Below are 12,700 nucleotides of genomic sequence, written 5' to 3' on the forward strand. Positions count from 1 at the left end.
ATTTAACTTTCCAGTTTCTTGAAAATTAAGTTCAATTTCGTTTTTAACCGACGGCATGGTTGACCATCTTTATGCCTCAATGAGATGGAAAAAATGTTTCCAACAACAATCAGTCGTTTGTTGCTGCTGCTGTTACTCTTCTTACAAGCAGGCATGATTCATCATGCACTTTTGGTTCCAAATGAAACTCATCGATGGGATTCTTCCTCAACTGCAAATTTGAGAAAGTTTTTCGTTCGTCCCAATTTTCAAGATTTCACTAACAAGGCTCAACAGCAAGGAGGAGCAGTAGTGGAACTCCAAAAAAAATGGATCGACAACAACCTCGCTCCGTCGTCTTTTTGGGATTCGGAATCGCATCATCATGTTCAACCTGAATTTATGAATTGCACCCAGGAAATTCCTTGTTCATCGGTCAGCAAGGCTTTGCAAGTCATGATTCAATTATTCAAGTCTAAAATTATTGAAAAATTAGAAGGAAAAATTGTGTTAATGTCCATGCTTGATGGAAACAATATTTATGGAAAGGATCAGTGTAATATTCAACAACAAGATCCTGTGATCTTTGATCATCTTGTGATAGAATCTTTCAATCAATCCAAAATTATATTTGCTTGTGATAAATTTTCCATCTTTTCCTATCTCAAAGTGAACGACATGCTGCTTGACAATGTGGATCTATTCCAAGCATCACTTGTAATGATTTCTGATCTATATGCACAGTCAATACGCTTTCATAGAGTGAACATGTCACAAGTGGAACTTTTAGTGGCTAGCTGGGATACGTACATTTCAACGCACATATTATTTACGAGTGTGGATGTTTCTAATTCACGTTTTGGATTTAATGGTATACCAACAGTATCCTTTCACAATGCCTCGATTTGGAATTGTAACATTTCAACCCGACTCCCAATACGCATAGATGTTCAATATTCAAAATTTGTAAACTCACAACTTTTTCTCTCTCCAGACCTCCAAAAAGCTACTAACAGCCTGAATGTGACTGGTTCAGATTTTATTGGATCAGAAACTACAATAGCCTTTTTCAATGAGATAGTGTTCCAAGAGGTACTCTTCTCTGAAAAGAATCAGTTACGTCTCATGTATTCAGATAGTGCTTCTTTTTTCAGCGTCACAGCGATACATTCACAACTCTACATGTTGCTTAATGGAGTGTTGGAAGTAACAATGCAAGATTTACAATTTCGCTCAAGTCAACTATTGGATGACAACAATGTCATGATTGAGATGTCTGCATGTTACTCTGCAACATTAACAAACTCTATATTTTCTCACAATAAGGGAGTATTGATTAGAATTGCCAATACCTATAATTTTATACTGTCCGAAACCGAATTTTCACACAATGAAGGAGGACCTTGTATCATGGTATCAGGTACCTCTTCCGAAGAATCCTCAACTCAACAAGTTGTTAGCTCTCAATTTATTAACAATACATGTTCTCTTGGAGGATGTGCCATACAGCTTGCTAATACCGAACGGACTCTTATTAATGAATGCGAATTTATTCAAAACACTGCAACAGAGCAATCTGGAGGCGCCCTTCACATTACCCATGTCAATTGGGTTGAAATGACGTACAATGAATTTATTCAAAACAACGCAATGATATCTGGAGGCGCCATTTACGCCATCACTACGAATTTTTTACTAACTCACTCACATATGCAACAAAATAGTGCTCTTTCGAAAGGAGGTGCAATTTTTTCGAAAATTATGTCTGACAGCAATCAGTCTGGCAAGATCACTTTTGAGGTCACGAAAAACACATGCTACAACAACACGGCTGGATTTTCTGGTGGATGTTGGTTTTTTGAAGATGATTCGTCCTCGTCATTGACACAAACTATTGAACAGGGAACAAATTTTGTGAATAATGTTGCACATTCTTTTGGAAATAGTCTGGGAATGCCTTTTCGAAATATTAAGTATGAACTTGTGATTCAATACAGTCCTGAAGATGTCACAATTTTTAAAGGAAACAACATTTCTTCTATAGAAAAACCAACTCTGTATCTGTATCCCGGACAATCGATTCCTCTTATAGAATTACATTTATGGAATAACATTTCAGAGCCAGTTTCATTTTTAGAGACGCCGCTGAGCTCTACATTGAAGAATCCCTCCAATGCGCTAATTAGTTACCGACGACATGTGTCAAATTCTAATAGCACGAATGGCGTCCACTCTCACTCGATGCAAGTTCACAATTTAACAATCTCATTATATTCTCCACATGACATTCATTCTGTAATTCAAACTGCATTTGAATTGGACAAGAACAATCAAATTGAAATACTGATTCACATTCAAGAATGTCCTTCATCTGCAACTCTTGACATGTTGATGGCTCCAGTGTCAGAAACGTATTCATGTTTACCAATCACTCCGATACCCTTTGGCGTGATTATTCCCGTAGTTTCTGTAGTTTCCATCACACTGTTTTCAGTGTTCCTCTTGTTGGTGTTTTTGTTAGCGAAAGTGTTGAGAAACGTGACTAGAAAATTGAAACGATTGGAACTGAAAGAAGATGCTGAGCAAAGATTGGAGAAGAAGTTGTTGCAAAAACATGTCATTATTGAAGAAGGAATATTGGTAGACGAATATGATCAAGATGAGAAGACCCGCAAGAATGATGTTTATAACGAACAAACAAGCTTGTTAATTAATCAAAAGACACATTCCTCAAAAAGCCAACAAAAAAAACATTTAAGTTGGATTATTTCGATTGATCAAGTCGATCTCATTCGAAGAATTGCAGAGGGAGCAAATGGAACTGTTTATTTGGCATCTTGGAATGGAACATTAGTGGCCATGAAAACTCTAAAGCAACCATTATGGATGGATGACTTACACGACAAGGATGACGATGAATTTGAAAAAGAAGCCTTTTTACTTTCCTCAATTCGACATCCAAATATTATTCAATTTTTTGGAGTAATTTTGACTGGATGTAAAAAGTACATGGTTGTTGAATTTATGGAAAAGGGAAGTTTGGCACAATTAATTTATCAATTACGAACAGGTTCACAACAATTATCAATATTTGGTAAAATTGATATTCTACTCGGAATTGCCAAAGGCATGAATTATTTACACTCAATGAAACCACGTGGAATTATTCATCGAGATTTGAAACCAGCAAATATTTTACTTGATCAAAATATGAACGCCAAAATTTGTGATTTTGGATTGAGTCGAATGTGGAATAGTAACACGGCTCATAACTCGGTAACAACGAATGTAGGAACTTTATTTTACATGTCCAATGTAAGTAGTGGTGTCATTTGAGTGGTCATGGTTGTTCACCCTTGACAAATTCCTCGTTTAGGAAATGATTAGTGGCATGAATTACAACCACAAAACCGATGTATACAGTTTTGGAATTATCATGCGGTGAGTATTTATTATATTTAATTTACATATCTATCCATTCCAATCATGATTCATCCACTTTTTAAAATCATTCATTAGGGAGCTCTTTTTTGAAGAAACACCCTATTTCTATTCGAGTTCAAAGTTTCCACAATCATCCAACTCGACACCAAGTGAATTGTCATCCTATCATGCACTTTCGAAAGTATTACGAGGAGAACGACCACTCATTCCATTCGACACGAATAATCCAGACGATCTACGAGAATGGATTTTGAAATTTTCATTCATGACTTGCTCCACTCGACATGGAAATGAAGAAGAAAATGTCAATCGGTGGTGTGAAATTTGCAGCGAATACATTCAACTCATGAAACAATGTTGGAATGCCAATAACCAAGAAAGACCCAATTTTCATGAAATTATTCATCGACTTTCGAGTTGGATCAGTAAGAAATAGATTCTTGCATGCCATCCATGATGAACAACAACAACAACTGCTGTTTCATTAAGCTTGATGAAAAAAGCTGTTTTCAAAGCTTAATTTTTTTAAATTTACGATAATTTTTGACATAAATCACTAAAAAAAATTTCATTCAAACCTCGGATTTTCAAAATTAAAAATAGAAAAATCAAAGAAAAAATGAGCAGAAGATACGACAACCGAACCACTACCTTCTCTCCCGAAGGTAGATTGTATCAAGTGGAATATGCCATGGAAGCCATCAGCCATGCAGGAGCTGCTCTCGGTATCGTTGCTACGAATGGTATCGTGTTGGCTGCTGAAAAGAAAATTACTTCCAAGCTTCTTGATAATGAAAGAAAAACGGAAAAGATGTACCGATTGGATAATCATATCGGATGTGCTGTTGCTGGTATTACAGCTGATGCCAATATTTTGATCAACTCGGCTCGTCTTCATGCTCAACGTTATCAATTCATGTATCAGGAACCAATGCCTGTTGAGCAACTTGTAAAAACACTCTGCGATTCGAAACAAAGTTACACTCAATTTGGTGGTATGAGACCTTTTGGTGTCAGTTTTCTGTATGCTGGTTGGGATAAACAATACGGATATCAATTATATCATTCTGATCCTTCTGGAAATTATGGTGGATGGAAAGCCACAGCAATCGGAGCCAATAATCAAGGTGCTCAATCCATCTTGAAACAAGAATGGAAAGACGATTTAACAATTGAAGGTGCTAAAAAATTGGCTGTCAAGGTCATGACCAAGACTATGGATAGTACAAGTTTGTCAAGTGAAAAGCTTGAATTTGTTACATTCACCAGAGATGAATCGGGTCAAGTGGTTTATACCATACTTCCAGATAAAGAAGTAGATCAATATTTGAAGGAAGCTCAAGAAGAGAAGGAGAGAGAACAACAACAACAAGCACAAAAGCAAAATATTTAAAACTTTGTAAAATTATGTGTAGTTCATTGTTGTGGCATTGATTCTTTTGTGTGCACCACAAGCAATTCATCACCTCCAACACTGGCTTAATAGAGAACTCAATGAGTAACATGTCAACCATTACTAATTTCGTTTTTTACTGATTCACAAATTTATACATGGCTGGTTTGTTAAATCTCATGAGGTACTTTCGTGATTGATCGTATTGTGGCAGCCATTTACTCACTTGTATTAGTATCTTTCCTCGCGTTCGTCTGGTCTCTGCTAAGGAATAGGCAGTTTTGACATTTTCCAAATTCATTTCGTCAAAGTAAGTGGCAATGTTTGGCTTAATTTTTCCGCTCACATGATACGAGGCCAGTTTCTCCAAATTTTCAGTTTGATTGTTCGAATTGATTCTGAAAAAGACAAATTCAGGTCCCAGACCCACCGCGGAAATAACCTTTCTCCATGAAATGAATGTACCTAATTTCAATAAATTCCAAAACGTCATTTCCTCGTTTGCAACTCCAATCTGAATGTATTTTGCCCTTCTCGATTTTAACAATTTCCATGTTCGTTGTCGTAATTGCTTGTCACCAATGCAATCGATAATGACGTCCACATTTGGCACGCTATATTCGAATGGAGTGTGATCGTCATCATCTATTGGTTCTTTCACATTGGATGATTTATCAGAATTTTCATGATTATCAGACTTGTCCACTTGTTCATTTTCTTTTGATACAGAGGCAGCACTCGTGTGTGGTGTATTACTACTATTCACACGACTTGTATCCTTCTTCAGATCATTTTTCAACATAAATGTCTTTTCTGGTTTCAATTCTTTCACCATTTCAACTCCCTTCTCCGTGGTACATCCTGCATAAACCTCCGCACCCAACACATTCTTGGCATATTGCAAACAATAACTTCCAACATTTCCAGAAGCTCCCAAAATTAACACGGTTGAATTCTCTTTCACTTTTCCAATTTCAACCAAACTTTGATGAGCCGTTAATCCAACCATCGGAATGGTACTAGCCTCTGCATGAGAGAGCTCTTTCGGTTTTAGAGCCAATGAATGTTCATTCACCAAATTATATTCTGCTAAACATCCTCCGTGGCCATTCATTCCAAAAACTTCATCTCCGACTTTAAACGAACTCGATGGACTTGCTTGTACCACAATTCCACTCAAATCTGTACTCGGAATGACTGGAAAATTGGTTTTACCTACTAGAATATTCCTAAAGAAACCGTTACGGATTTTAAAGTCCAAAGGATTAATACTCGTGTAAAGGACTCGCACTACAACTTGTGAGTGGTCCGATGAGGATGGTAATTGAGGAGTTTTAAATTTATCAGAAAATTGTAAAACATCGGGTCCTCCGTAGGATTCATAAAAGATGGCTTTCATAGTTGTTGGGCTACTACTTGTGGGGAGAGATGATGATGATGCTCCATTGTGATCCGGAACGTTTTCAGTCATTTTTTTCTAATGTTGAATAAGCTTTAATCATAAATACTGTTACACGCCTGGTTAGTGAACAAGTTATTGAAATATTTACTATTGACATTCAATAAAACAAACCTAAACATGCAATTATGGATTCAATCAGTCTTGAGATGTTTGGGAGATTTTTCATAATTATCTTCGAGTGGAGGAGGTGGTGGAGGTGGCGGCTGAAATTCGTGTGTTGTGAAATCAGTGCCGACGAGAGGTGGATAATCACCATCATCCATGGTCGAGCGTTTTCTCTTCTTTTTTGCCTTATCGACAGCTTCCTCGAAAAGTATGGATAAATTGTCTGGATCAATGCTTTTCGTTCGTTCGTCCTTTTCAATAATAGTTTTGAAATTTTCAAAAGTTGAATTTTCATCAATTTCAACATTCAAGTCCTTGATAATTTTTCTGAAGGTTTTCTTGTCATTCTTGTACAAGTCTACTAAATGTTCAATATAGTCGTCGAAAAGCTTCCTAGGTTTTTCAATTAATCGAGGAGAATTCGAATCTCCGCCATGATGCCTTGGAGAATATGGTGGTAATTCGACCATTTGACTCGCAATAGATTGATACCGTTCATCATCTTCTAGCAATGGTTTCACTTCTTTCCAAGCACTCAACACGTTGAGCATGCGTTTCTGTTTGAGCTCGATAAGAAATTGCCAAAATTTGTCAGCTTGTTCCTTGAGAAGACGTTGCTTTTCCTCTCGTTTTTGTTTTTTCTTGTTGTAATGCTCGAGTTCGAGATTCGAAATAAAGCTTTCCCATACCATCAATCGATCACAATAATCTAAAGCCTTATACTCGCCTTCATTTTGTATTTTATCCTTAATTTGCCTCCACAAACTTCTATAATTAATCAAGCCTTGCTCTTGTTTCTTGCATAGTAAATCGTGAAAGTTTGCCATATTTTTCTTTCGTTCTTGTTTGATAGAATCTTTATCTTTTCGCTCCAATTCATCAAGAAATGAATAAAAGTAATCCAATCGGTCGTCCTCATGTTCGACATTCAAAAATCTGTGATCGTTCTCAATTTTAGGTAAGACTTGTTGATACGTTGTTGAAAGATATGATTTTGGATTTGCAAAAATTGTTGATTTCAGCTCAGAAAGCATATTCATGAAATCTTCTTTCAATTTTCTTCTCCTTTCACGGTTGGCTTCTCTTTCCTTTTCTTTTTTCTCGGAAATGTACTTGTAGAATATGTCCTGTCTATCTTGTACCCTTTTAATGAGCTTAACTCTCGGGTCGTTGCCAACTCTTTTCATTGCACGAGACCAGTCATCATCTGTTTGAACTTTACAATCATCTAACATTTTCTTGAAAGTACTAACCCTCTCTTCGTATGACATTTCACGAATTTTTGAGCCACCTGATGAAGCCGATGATTGAGAAGGGCTTCTTGGAGGTGAAGCCGTATCATCATAGTCATGAGCAGAGCTGCTTTGTCGGAAGGGTGAGATATTGGATGGAGTTGATGATGATGATGGCGACGACGCGGATGGAGGAGTTGATATTCTTGAGGAGGAGGAAGGTGAAGTATAGGAGGGTGGTCGGTTGTAGTTATTGTATTGTTGTTGTTGGGAATAATGATCCCTGGAATCCGATGATGGTGATGATTGATAATGAGAGGAAGAAGAAGAATAATAATTACTGCCACTTCTATCGTGTTGATGATGATGGCGGTACGAAGAAGGATGATCGGAACTATTATAATATCGATCATCTCTTCCACCTCCTCGTGATGAATAATAGCCACCAGAAGAATAATTATTATAATACTATATTCATATGAAAATAAATGGTGGTTGGAACAAAATTCGAACGAACAATAAGGCTCGGAATATGATACAAGAAGAATAAAAAAAAACTTACTGGATGACGATCTTGAGACATTTTTTTGTTGTTGAACGCGAAAGAGATTGTTTATTCAACGAGAACTCGATAATAATGGACGATTTCAATAACAAATTCCATTGGATCTGAGGGGATGTAAACGGAATGATAGAGCCTGATGAGTGAGGACGGAGATGATTTACAACGAAAAAAATGTCTTCTTACAATAGTGCTGCAACACTGGCTCAACCTTCCATCATTGCTGAAAGAATTGATCACGTCTATACCGTAGGCCAAAATCATGCGACTCAAATATCGGATCCATACTTTTGGTTGCGTGAGAGAGAAAATCCGAAAGTGAGAGAATATTTGGAAAGCGAGAATGAATATCAACAGACAGTGCTGTAGGTTGGAAAATTGTGATATCAAGATGATTCATACCTTTTATGTTCTGGGGATGAAATTCATATCGTTTGAATTTTAATTTCATGTGTTTGTTGCATTGTGTTTTTACAATTGAATCAATGGATCATCACGATAAATATATTTTTAATCTCATCCCGAATATTTAGAAAACACACAGAAGAGTTGCAAGAAAAGTTATTTTACGAAATCAAGAACCGTATTAAACAAACAGATAATACTGTTCCTTACAGAATGAAAGATTACGTGTATTATTCAAAGGTAAGATTGTTATTCATATTATGCATGACATTGAAACCGTTTGTATTCATCCTAATCTCTATTCAACCTTCCATCAATACATTCACAACTCATTTGAAAGACAGAAGATGGCAAGCAATTTTCAATTTATTGCAGAAAACCAATCATCAATGAAAATGAGAATGGTGAAGAGCAAGTCTTGTTAGATTTGAATGAATTGGCTGAAGAATTAAAAACCAATTTTGTGAATTTAGGAATTTACAAAGTGTCTCCCTCGCAAGATTTATTGGCCTACTCGATTGATACAGATGGTTCTGAGTATTATGACTTGTATGTGAAAAACTTGAACACTGGCAAGTTATTGAGAGATCGTATTGATAAGAGCTCAAAAATTGCAAGATCCTTTGAATTTAGTGCTGATTCAAGAACTGTGGTTTTCACTGTGTATGATGATACTCATAGACCGTTCAAAGTTTTCAGAACTAAGCTTGACATTGATACCTATGTTGACGAGAGATTACAATGCAAACCAATTGAACTCGACACTTGTGAGCTCTTGTACACTGATGACGATGAAAAGTTTTTCGTTTCTGTCAGAAAGACACTCTCTGAGAAATATGTATTTATTGATTCCTCTTCAAACATTACATCGGAATGTCATTACTTGGAAGCTAATGATTTAGCAACTGGAACTTTTAAATTATTTGGAAATCAGCCAAGAAAAACTGGCTTGGAGTTTTCTGTCACTCATCAAGGCGACTATTTTTACATTGTTCACAATGAAGGAACCAATGTAAACTTTAAGGTGACCAGAACTCCAATCCAGAATCCAATATTTGACACTGCCGAAGACTTTGTCCCATACAATGAAAAGTTTTATTGTGAGGCATTGTTGGCCTTTAACAAGCATTTGGCACTTTTTGGACGAAGCGGAGGAGTTCCAAAACTTGTCATTCTCGATCCAGAGCGCAAGACGGCACCCCGTGAAGTTGAATTTCCAGAACCATCCTATGATTTGAGTCCTAGTCACAACAGAGAGTACGACACTGTGAAAGTGAGAATTTCATATTCCTCGTTTTTAACACCACCAACCGTGTATGACTATGACATGGAAAATGACAAACTCATTGTACTCAAACAAGATGAAGTTCTTGGTGGTTATGACAAGACATTGTACAAGCAAGAAAAAATTTCAGCAAAATCCAGTGATGGAGTGACCGAAATTCCAATTTCTATTGTGTATAAGAAGAGATCCGAACAAAATCCTATTGTTCTTGATGGAGAAAATCCACTTCTCTTGTATGCATATGGATCATATGGAGCTTGTATTGATGCGTACTTTTCTTATGCATTATTTAGTTTGTTGGATAGAGGATTTATTTATGCACTTGCTGCAATTAGAGGTAAGTATTTGAATAGGTTTGAAGTAGATGTGGTGAACAACAAGATCTGTGTGAATACTTGTGAAAACTGCGTGTGACTATTACTGGAATCTTTGAAAACGATGAAAAACATTGTCCCCTTGCAGGAGGAGCTGAGAATGGCAGAAATTGGTACTTGGATGGTAAATTACTCAAGAAAAAGAACACATTTAACGACTTTGTTGACTGTGCAGAGTATTTAATTCATGCCAAATACACAAAGCCTGAAAAATTAGCCATTTATGGAGGTTCAGCAGGAGGCCTGTTGATTGGAGCAACTGTGAATATGAGACCAGAGTTATTTAAGGCTGCAATTCTTCAAGTACCATTTGTGGATGTCATCAATACCATGTCTGATGCTTCATTGCCACTCACAGTCACTGAGTACGAAGAATGGGGTTGTCCACTGGACAAGGAGTACTTTGATTACATGAAATCGTACTCGCCTTATGACAATATTGAGAATGATGAAAATATTGACAAGCCATATCCTAGCGTTTTGATTGATCAATCTTTTAATGACACTCGTGTGAATTATTGGGAAGGTGCCAAATACGTTGCACGCTTGAGACATTTCTTTGCCACCAAAAAGAGTAACCAAAATACAAATATCATCTTGTGTAAGACCAATATGGCACAAGGTCACTCTGGAAGCGCAGGAAGATATGATCGATATAAGGAAACAGCATTCAGATATGCTTTCTTAATTGACCAGCTTATTGGAAAAATGGAATAAAATGTAAAGCCTAATTTTACTTCACACTTGTGTGGACACTACCTCATGGTTAATTTATTCTGTTGACAAAAGCGAATATAAGTATCTTTCAAATTCATCAACATTTCAAATCGAAGATCTTCTAAAAATTGAACAATCTGAATTTGAGGAGGTTCTTCAACAGCAATCAACGTAGAGAGTATTGCTTGAGAGTTGGTCATGTTCGCACCATTCAAAGTTCCAGCTTCCATTTCTTGAATCAATGTCGAAAGTTGAGATAGGGTTTCTTGATTCAAAGACGCATCTTGATCCATGAGAGAGGGTAAATTTTGAGAGTTCACATTTGTTGCAACAACATTTGATTGATGAGGATTGGGAAGTGATGAGGTATTACTCGAATTCTGTGTGAAAAATTTCAAACTCATTCTTTTCGAAGCTCTCTTCGAAGCCAACCATTGCTGTTGTTGCATATTATGTGTCTTGATTTTCTCAATTCGATTCTTGAGTTTGTGTGTCACATTCAAACCATCTAAACTACTCGAAGTTCCACCCAATGACAAGGACGCTGAAAAAACATCTGGATCCGCAAATAAACTTCCACTATTATTGCTCTCATCAAAAACACCTGCAGAATGAGCGTGTTTAAACATGTTTCGATCAATTCCAAAAAATTCACTATTCTTTCGTCGACTCTTCATTAATGATTTTCGTTTTTCAGAATTCATTTTTTGCATCTTTTCAAAAATTTGTTCCAAATGTTTTTCCAACTTTTTCAACATCTTTTCTTCGAAGGAGAATTGAGATTGGAGTGTCTTGTAGAGTTGTTGTTTGTTTTTTTCTTCAATTTTTTGTGGATTGACATTTTGACTCTTTCTAAATGAGGAAGTAAAAGAAATTCCATTGTGATATATCGAATGCTGTTCGTCCTCTTCCAGAAACTTTTTACATTCTTCCAATAACATGTTCGCTAACAAGAAAATGTCTAAATTCTCCTCTGAATATTCAGTTTTTGTGTAATTCCTAAATTGTTGTAATAATAATTTATCTTGTAAAATTTTGTTAATTCCATTAAATCCTAAATTGTCAAGTGTCGAAATTGAAAAAGGTCGAATATGAGAATGTTTTGCATGATTGGATCCAACAGAAGGAGAGGATTTTTGTGAATGAACAGATTCATTACAAGTAGAATTCAAATTTCGAGGACTTGAACTATTTCGTTGATGTTCTTTTTTCTTCTCTGAAGAAGAATTCAATGGTGAAGTTGTTGTTAAATTTGTTGAATTTTGACCACTCATGGAAGAAGACCGATGATATTCCATGGCAGATATGGAGTAATGTTTTTGTTTGAAACTAGTTTCAAATCGAGAAAATGATTCTTCTCTTAGACTTTTGACAATTGACATTTCACTTGTTGGTGTAGTACTCTCTTCTGTGGTATTATTTCCATTCGTCTCATCCACATGTTGTGTGCAAGAATTAGGAGATGTTGTTGTTGTTGAATTAGAAATTGTTAATTTGGGTGATGATTGAAAGACTTCTGAAAAATTTAAACTCTTTCGATGAGCATTCGAAGATGATGATACTACCTTGTTGACATCAAGAGAAGGAATTTCCAAGGAAGCTGCTCCAGTTGGGGAGTTGTGGATGGGATTTTCGACGGAATTGGGTTGGCCCATGTTATGAAATGAAGTGGCAGGTTTGTACAGAGTAATGCGGAAGAGGATGATAAAACAACGGTTGTCGCGTGTTAACGAAGAAGGTAT

The 12,700-nt window shown here is 36.4% G+C and overlaps 6 protein-coding genes across 6 annotated transcripts; 3 read left to right on the forward strand and 3 right to left on the reverse strand.

The window, feature by feature from the left end:
• Window positions 1–93: 93 nt before the first annotated feature.
• C9374_012287 (uncharacterized protein) lies at window positions 94–3,859 on the forward strand (the record flags this gene model as incomplete). The annotated part of the gene is made up of 3 exons (XM_044688036.1): window positions 94–3,294; window positions 3,356–3,420; window positions 3,499–3,859. 3 exons carry the CDS (start codon window positions 94–96, stop codon window positions 3,857–3,859), a joined length of 3,627 nt encoding a protein of 1,208 aa, XP_044542472.1.
• A 183-nt stretch (window positions 3,860–4,042) lies between these two features.
• C9374_012288 (uncharacterized protein) lies at window positions 4,043–4,816 on the forward strand (the record flags this gene model as incomplete). The annotated part of the gene is made up of 1 exon (XM_044688038.1): window positions 4,043–4,816. One exon carries the CDS (start codon window positions 4,043–4,045, stop codon window positions 4,814–4,816), a length of 774 nt encoding a protein of 257 aa, XP_044542473.1.
• Window positions 4,817–4,952: 136 nt separating this feature from the next.
• C9374_012289 (uncharacterized protein) lies at window positions 4,953–6,287 on the reverse strand (the record flags this gene model as incomplete). The annotated part of the gene is made up of 1 exon (XM_044688039.1): window positions 4,953–6,287. The coding sequence occupies one exon, from the start codon at window positions 6,285–6,287 to the stop codon at window positions 4,953–4,955; it is 1,335 nt and encodes a 444-aa protein (XP_044542474.1).
• A 122-nt stretch (window positions 6,288–6,409) lies between these two features.
• On the reverse strand, window positions 6,410–8,198 carry C9374_012290 (uncharacterized protein; the record flags this gene model as incomplete). The annotated part of the gene is made up of 2 exons (XM_044688040.1): window positions 6,410–8,083; window positions 8,178–8,198. 2 exons carry the CDS (start codon window positions 8,196–8,198, stop codon window positions 6,410–6,412), a joined length of 1,695 nt encoding a protein of 564 aa, XP_044542475.1.
• Window positions 8,199–8,351: 153 nt separating this feature from the next.
• On the forward strand, window positions 8,352–10,958 carry C9374_012291 (uncharacterized protein; the record flags this gene model as incomplete). Its single annotated transcript, XM_044688041.1, has 4 exons — window positions 8,352–8,542; window positions 8,711–8,822; window positions 8,923–10,204; window positions 10,330–10,958. 4 exons carry the CDS (start codon window positions 8,352–8,354, stop codon window positions 10,956–10,958), a joined length of 2,214 nt encoding a protein of 737 aa, XP_044542476.1.
• Window positions 10,959–10,996: 38 nt separating this feature from the next.
• Window positions 10,997–12,613, reverse strand: C9374_012292 (uncharacterized protein; the record flags this gene model as incomplete). The annotated part of the gene is made up of 1 exon (XM_044688042.1): window positions 10,997–12,613. The coding sequence occupies one exon, from the start codon at window positions 12,611–12,613 to the stop codon at window positions 10,997–10,999; it is 1,617 nt and encodes a 538-aa protein (XP_044542477.1).
• Window positions 12,614–12,700: the final 87 nt, after the last annotated feature.

The sequence above is a fragment of the Naegleria lovaniensis genome (assembly GCF_003324165.1).
Source record: "Naegleria lovaniensis strain ATCC 30569 chromosome Unknown tig057, whole genome shotgun sequence".
Taxonomy (NCBI): Eukaryota; Heterolobosea; class Eutetramitea; order Acrasida; family Naegleriidae; genus Naegleria; species Naegleria lovaniensis.